This window comes from Sitophilus oryzae, unplaced genomic scaffold, assembly GCF_002938485.1.
Source record: "Sitophilus oryzae breed Bouriz unplaced genomic scaffold, Soryzae_2.0 scaffold_1307_pilon_pilon, whole genome shotgun sequence".
Taxonomy (NCBI): Eukaryota; Metazoa; Arthropoda; class Insecta; order Coleoptera; family Curculionidae; genus Sitophilus; species Sitophilus oryzae.
The window spans coordinates 3,345,816-3,353,986 of NW_022145957.1; the positions used below are offsets into that span (position 1 = coordinate 3,345,816).

Consider the following 8,171-nt stretch of genomic DNA (forward strand, 5'->3'; position numbering starts at 1 on the left):
GTTAAATAAGTTTTGCAAGAGACATAATATTAACTTCAAAACAATTTGTGGTGAGTCTGCAGATGTGGATGAAGTGACTGTTGAAGACTGGAAAACAAAATTAACAGCAATCATTAAGGAATACGACACTAAAGACATTTTTAATGCAGACGAAACAGGGCTTTATTATATGGCAATGCCAAACAAAACCTTTGCTTTAAAGAATGATAAATGTGCTGGCAAAAAATCAGCTAAACAACGAGTGACACTGCTTTTCTGTTGCAGCATGCATGGTGAGAAGGAAAATCCGCTAGTTATAGGTAAGAGCAAAAACCCGAGATGTTTTAAAGGAGCGCATGTAGATAAATTGCCGATAGAATGGGTATCCAACAAAAAAGCTTGGATGACGACAGATATAATGACATCTTGGCTCAAAACCTTTGACACCAAAATGAAACGGCAGGGTAGAAAAGTTCTTTTATTTTTGGATAATGCCACGTCTCACCCAAAAATAGAACTTGAAAATGTTCGTATAATTTTTTTTCCTCCAAATACGACATCTCATTGCCAGCCGTTGGACCAAGGAATTATTCAAAATTTTAAATTAAAATATCGTCAATTTTTTATTAAAAGACTTTTGACTTTTACTAATACCGAAGAAACGATGGAAAAGGCTAAAGAGAGCATAAATTTGGCAAGTACTATGGTGTGGATAAGTACAGCATGGAAAAATGTTACATCGAACACTATAAAAAAATGTTTCCAAAAAGCGGGATTTGCAACCGTCAAAGGGGACGATGCATTTGACGAAGAGGACGACATTCCTTTAAGTCAGTTATCTTCAATTTTAAAAAACATGCCAGGAAGTCCAGATCTTAAAGAATATCTGACAGTCGATTCAGATGTCCCTACGGAAAATCCTAGTTTAGAGATGCAGGGAATAATCCAGGAATTTACAAACAACAAGGACAGACAGGACTCCACTCAAGCCGAAGAGGAAGAAGATGAAGGCCAAGACATTCTGTGTTCATCTATAAATAATATGAGTGAAGTATGTGAAAAATTAAGAGACATTCAGAATTTTTTGGTGATTCAAAACAAAGACGAACTAGCGGTTGATATTGCCCATACTTTGATGAAATTTGAAAGTGAAATTACAAAAATCAAAATTAAAAATTTAAAGCAGACTACCATTAATCAGTTTTTCACCATATAAAATAAGGTTATCATTTTGTAACTTTTTAAAGTCAATTGTACATATGTATATAAGAATACCTATGTGTAAAATACATATGTATACATTGTAAGTTTTTTTGAAAAATTCTTATGTAATAAAGTTTTTTTGTAACAACTGAATTATTTTTTTGTGCCAAAAATCTAAAACTGAAGATCATTTATTAACACTTATTGTGTGTTTGTACTACATGCTCGTACTTAATTTTAATTACTTTGCACGTTTCCAAAATAAAGGCATTTTACATTGGTATCTGTATTTTATTGTTCCCAATAGTGGCCACTTCCCTTAACGGCCACATTCCTTTGAAAATTTTTGTGGCCGCTATATGGAAGTTTTACTGTATTAATAAAAACACATAATGACAATAAATTCTAATTTTAGGTCCAAGCACCCAGTCAAGGAAGAGCAGGTTCTGGAGGATCCGGTCAAGGAAGATCAGGTTGTGGAGGATCGGGTCAAGGCAGATCAGGATGTGGAGGATCCGGTCAAGGAAAATCAGGTTGTGGATCGCAGTGACGAGGTAAAAAGTAATCCTTTCAAAATTATTAATCAGCCTATCTATATTTTTATAGACAAATGTTATACTTTATTACAAGTGTTATTAGTGGAGTGCCCGGAGACTTTTACGTCGGAATTAAGTTACTGTAAATGTATTAATGTTAAACCTTCTGTATTGTATTTTATAGATAAAATACTAAAATGTTTACCCATTTTTTTTCGTTGCTTTTAATTTTTTATTTTAGTAATTTTAGTAAATTCTTGGTTAATTCCTTCTTATTTTTTTCATTTTTTTATATTTATTGAAATAAATGAATCTAATGCATAAGCTATACCTATTCTGGTTATATTCTAATCAATGGAAATTTTGAATTTGATTTGGTGCCCTACTCACGCGGCAATTTTTATTTCAATCAGCAGGGAACAATTAGCAGGACCCAACAGATTATGTGTTGTATCAAATTGGCGCTCTGCTCCATACGATGCAATTAGCGGGACAGCAATCAGTTGAAGAGGCATCAAAGTTGTGAGATTTGTGATATTATTATGGCTCCATATTTAACAAAAAAACAAAAAGTTGGCATTGAATTAGCAATGTCTGTAATTCCAAGTCATAATAAAAGAAGGTGGTGAACCAAAAACTGGTTAAGGCAAAGGAAACATTTCTCTCAGATAAATATGATGAGAGAATTGGAAGTGGAAGACTTTAGAATTTTTTTAAGAATGAGCGAGGAATGTCCTTATAAAGGTCAATAATTTGCGTCCAGATTTCTTTCTCTAGGGCCAACATCTTGACCACTTTAAAACAGTTGCTACTTAATACTTAATTCTGCAGGGTGCCTGCAAATTGTGCCCTGCAGATTGACAAGAAATTGCCGCGTGAGTAGGGCACTTTACGCCAATGCATCGATACGATGGTTTGTGCCGTTGTAGTTGGATAGAATGCGGAATATCGGTTCTTGGGTGAATGCTTACAACTATTTTTGCGTTTCCCTTAAGCTTAGAAATTATAGAATTCATTAAATAAGTATTTTCAGATTTATTTGGATTACTACAGTTATAAAAATTATTTATTAATGATTCGCTAATGGAAATATATCGATTTAATTCGGTAGGATTGCCGTCAAATTCAGACAGACAATTTAAATACTCAGCTTTAAAAGTTTGTGTCATTTTGCTTATATTCGAATTTAAATGCCTTTGTAAAATTTCGTTAGTTGGTTGAGAGCCAGTTGAAGGTTTTTTGAAGCTTAATTTTTCAAAAATTTCTGGAAATTCTTCCATAAATTGTACTTACACTATGATGAGAGCGATTCTGAGCATGCTGTTCTATGAAGAAATCACCAGGTGTGCAATGTAGTCTTCGCTGATGGTTTCTTCGCAAATTTGGACAATGTTGTTTCAAACTTCGATGTTCTGCACGAGCGAATTGTGTAATGATCCAATACGAGGTCGGTTTCTTGATTTTTGCAGAGCCGCCAGTATGCTTTCCACTTTTCGCCAGCTGTCTAGGATCTGTTTACAGGCAATCGTTAAAACGAAAATTCACGTTCGATACGGGGATTCTGTGTATCCTACCCGACTGTGCCAAATAACTCTCGAACATTCAGAAATGCTTTTTTAAAAAATGTATTTATAAAAAAAATTGATTTTAATATATCTGTATGGTATGGTGATTGACAATCAACTGATCAACTTAAATTAATTGGAATAAAAGGTGGCCGTCTCTCTTCTTCTTATTGAAGGATAGGAATCTTTTGATATGTTTTACGGTGCCTATAATTGATCTCTTTCATACTATGAATAATCTTTGTACCAGTACGTTTCTTAATTTAGACTTAATCAAATTTAACAAGACAAGAACAATTTATGACAACACAGGACTGTCAAAAGTTAATTTTCATGTCATTCTAAATTACTAAGCTTACTTTTCATGCATCCGTTATCCGACGATACGATGATACGATATTAATTTTATTGGTTGATTTTAAAGACTGCGATTGGTTAGAAACGGTTAACCAATTGAAATTTTTATATTCAACCAATAAAATTAATATCGTATCATCGTATCGTCGGACAACGGATGCATGAAAATCAATCTTAACTCGTTGACATTTGATTGACATGAGATATTTTGCTGTGTGAACAAAGCTATTTGTTCACTAAGGTAAAAGTAGAAAAGATTCCAGAAAATTTTCACTACTGTATTTTTAGCGGAGCTATGTCCATACTTGTTAAGAAAAAATCATCCTGCCTAATAATTTAAGTTAGCTTACTGAATTACAACTCTTCTTATAATATTTTAGATCCACGTACATAGAAGAGAGAACCACCAGATAACGTGCCTAAGAAAAAATGATGTCGTCTATAACGTGTCAAGTGAAAAGAAGAAGTAGATTTGAAAAAATATGAAGTGAAGTCTTATAAATTTTGTAAAATCTGTGATATCCTGTGATTTTAAGATTAAAAGTATTTTTTTAATAAATATTGAAAAAACAAGATATAAAATTTGTATTAAAATGTGTGTTTAAAAGTATTATTACGTATTTCCTTTTTACCTCAACTTCTCCGGCGTAATACTGGTATCTCTTATACAGCCTATTTTACATTCCTTTATGGTTGTAACTAGTGATAGGATAATTCAAATTAATAATCATTCATAATTCGATTATGAAAATAATTGTCATCATCCGATTATAAAAAAATGCAAAGATAAAAAATATGAGACTACCAGCGCAAAAACGGCCTAACCCCAAAAAGCTTGTTTTCAGAAAACTTGGAATAAATTTTAGTGACAATAATGCTACAATTTTAATTTTCGAACAATATTTTGATATTTAGCTGCAAACATTTGCCTAAAGACCTAATAAACTAAAATTTAGACATAACAATTCTATTAACTTTTCCGAAAACTACCTAGACACGCGATGCGCGAAACTGTGTCTGAACTACAGCGACGCGTGCTGGTCAAGTGATGCTTTGTTGCCAATTTGCGCTGTTCCATTTATTTCTGCAGTTTACAACAACTCGCGTCGCGCCAGGTCATGTCACACGCGATGTAATGCAAACCCGTCTCAAATTGCGCTTAGCCTTAGGCTAGAGTCTTGCACAGTCTTGGTGTTGCAGATCAAACTTAGTAAAGAAATTATGTGCAAACTTTTATAGTTCTAGGTCAAAATTTACTTAAAACATTACATACAAATTTTCACCGTTAATACCTCCCCTCCCCATTTTGATTTGGAATCGAAATAATAAATACATATATCATAATTGACAAAAAAAGTTACCCGGTGGCGTAGAAGTACAGGCTCTCGTCTACCAGTCTCAAGGTAGTGGGTTCGAATCCTACACCCGGCATTTGAGCAGCCGATTATTTTTATTAATGTATACACTGTTTCTCACCATTGCCGTTCGTTAGAAGTTTTTGAGGTTAGGAAAAACTTAGAAGTTTGAAATGTTGACACTTATAGTTATTTAAAATTTCCTTTCATTTAAAAATATTTTCAAGGTACACCACTTCCAGTTACACCGGAAGTCGCGATTAACTTCCTTATTTTAAATGGAACAACCTGTATATTATTTTATTTTTGAATTTCTAAGAAAATTTTATGCTGAGTTTCATGTTTCGCTATACCTATTTCAACTGTTTCTCAGATATCTTGATTTATTTTAAAAATTTTACAGAATTACCTCTATTTTTAACCAAGGAAGTTTCTTTTACTCATTTTGAATCAGTGATAAACGCTTTTGCGGTAAACTGGAGCAGAGGACTAATACTTTCAAAGTTCATATTGACAACTAATTTATCGCATACAAGGTGTCTGAAATTTGATAATTGATTAGATTATTTTCAAACTCAAAAAAGTTTATTATTTCAAATGAGACACCATGTATATTTTTCGATAGTTGGTTTGGTTTGGTGCAATCGATGCAGAATTGAATTCTGCATTTGCTATAACTATACCCATTTTCAACGGTTGTTTTGTTATGTTATGTTATATTTTATATGATTTCACTTTTGACATTACATTGTCATTTATGTGTCATTTTTGTCATTTACGGTCATTTATGGTCATTTACCTTAAATGTAAAAAAATCGCTAGGCAAGTAAAGATAAAGATATATTAACAAATATAAACAAACTTAAACAAAGATCAATCTTGGTGGTTCTACGTTCACAGCCGTATATAACCAAATACAAAACAAAAAAATAATAAATTCTGATACCTAAATGAGCTGAAAGGCATAGCTTAGGTATACTTTTAAAATAAAATAATAACATTTTTAAAAACAATGAAACAAAACACAGCTATATCACACTGAGTAACTAAACTAAGTAACTAATGTCCATTTGTTTTCAAAGAATGTCAGCTATGTCAGTGCTATAAATACTTTTAATGCATTACCACTCAATATGAAATTTTTGTCATGTAAAAGAAAAACTCTAAAGAAAAAAATATTAAATTGGTTTGTTTGGTTTGGTTATGTAACTATAGGATAATTTCAAGAATACTCAATAGGTTAAAATATAATGTAGTATGTTGTATTATAAGATTAGTAATAAGGAAATTTTATATTCTATGTTAATTAGTTTTAATTGTTATATTTAGTTTTTGTTGTATCCAGTCCGCTTACAGAGACTCTTTCTCTCTGCGGTTTTGCAAGACTATGTGTTATGCTGGTTATATAGTGGACTGTATTTTTTAATAGTTTATTAATGTTAATATAAGATATAACAAATTGTTTTAATAAAACAAAGAAATGTAAATTCTTGCGGCTTGCCGGGCTGGTGGTAAGTGACAGGTCCCCTTCCGTCCGATTGCTGGACGTCAGGCGCAGAGATAAAAGGTCAAGATCGGTTGCAGCATTTAGATGGAGCGGGGGCAGCATTTAGATGGAACAAGTGCAGCATTTAGAAGCTTGAGCCCAAACATGGCCCCGGCCTTGAAAGAGTTACATCTTTCAAACATCAATTGGAAGAGGGCAAATCTTGGAAAAGCTTCTTTTGATAACACCTTGGGATGTTCTAATGGAGGCCACTCTACTGACGCCGTCAGAACCAAGATGAAGACGAATGATGCAACCCATTTTCCGAGTAGGAGGAGCATTGTCTTCTTTGATTCAAAACTAGACTATCAACCTCCAGTTTTCCTTGTGAGCAATTCCATTTCTGTCTTTGTTGCAATTCGGATATGTACTCGCGGTGCCAACGTCGCCAAAAGTGTTGACACATCTGCTGGACAAGTTGATAACTTGTCAGTCTATTGGTCTTCGCATCTTCTAGAGCTTCGTCAGGTACAGCAGTCAGTTGATGTCCAATAAGAAAGTGAGCCGGGGTCAAAGAAAGGAAATCATTGGGATCGGAAGAAAGTGGGCAAAGTGGTCGAGAGTTCAAGATAGCTTCAATTTGGCACAACACCGTAGTAAACTCTTCGAACGTAAGTCGAGCATTTGCTAGAATCCTTTTAAGATGGTGTTTGGTACTTTTAACTCCTGCCTCCCAAAGACCACCGAAATGAGGCGAATACGGAGGTATAAATAACCACTCAATTTTATCGTTAGCACATAAGTCAATTAAATTGGATGCATTTTGTTTTAGAAATTGACCGAGCTCTCTTTTAGCACCAACAAACGTGGTTCCGTTATCCGAGAGAATTTTATAAGGTTTGCCCCGTCTAGAGGTAAAACGACGCAATGCTTGGATAAAAGATTTTGAAAATAAAGATGATATGAGCTCGAGATGAATTGCTTTCGTGGAAAAACAGATAAAAACTCCCACATAACATTTGTCTTGAGTTTTTCGATTGCGCTTTATAAAAAATGGCCCTGCGTAATCTATGCCAGTTATATGAAATGGACTACTAGGAGTGACTCTTTCGCGAGGAAGTTCACCCATAATTGGTTGAACTAATTCTGGTTTAAATTTAAAACAGCGTAAACACTTTATAGATATTTTACGTGCTAGATTTCTGCCTCTGATCGGCCAATATTTTTCACGGATATGTGCTAAGAGTAACTGCGGACCTAGATGAAGTAAAATAGCATGCTCATATTCAAAAAGTAATTTTGTGAAATGATGAATCGAATGTAATAGAATAGGGTGTTTCTTTTCCATTGGGAAATCGGAATGTTTCAAGCGACCACCCACCCGAAGAATGCCATTAGCGTCCAAAAATGGATTTAATTTACTTAATACATTGCTATCGGGTAGACCCTTGTTATCCAACAACCTTGAAATTTCTTCAGGAAAACTTTGATTTTGCGCTGCTTTAATTAGAGATTTCAATGAGCAACGCAACTCTGACACACTTATATGCCCTTCAATGCGACTAGAATTTTTCTGACAGGCTATTTTAAATCTGAAAATATAAGCTGTGACATGTTGCATTTTTAAAAATGAAGAAAATCGTTCAAAAAGAAAACTATTATCTAGCATAGCTACAAATGTTAATGGATA

At 33.7% G+C, this 8,171-nt stretch overlaps 2 protein-coding genes across 3 annotated transcripts in view; one reads left to right on the forward strand and one right to left on the reverse strand.

Annotated features, from left to right (window-relative positions):
* Positions 1-4,227, forward strand: part of LOC115874950 — a 153,711-nt gene extending 149,484 nt beyond the window's left edge. The window contains exons 20-21 of one of the 2 annotated variants that reach the window (XM_030890259.1): positions 1,598-1,743; positions 4,021-4,227. In XM_030890259.1, the coding sequence (XP_030746119.1) occupies positions 1,598-1,732 (135 nt within the window). In that variant the 3' untranslated portion in view covers positions 1,733-1,743; positions 4,021-4,227. The remainder of the gene's footprint in view (positions 1-1,597; positions 1,744-4,020) is intronic. The other variant, XM_030890258.1, reaches the window with a different exon arrangement.
* Positions 4,228-6,767: 2,540 nt separating this feature from the next.
* Positions 6,768-7,610, reverse strand: LOC115874892. Its single transcript, XM_030890192.1, has one exon. It carries the CDS (start codon positions 7,608-7,610, stop codon positions 6,768-6,770), a length of 843 nt encoding a protein of 280 aa, XP_030746052.1.
* Positions 7,611-8,171: the final 561 nt, after the last annotated feature.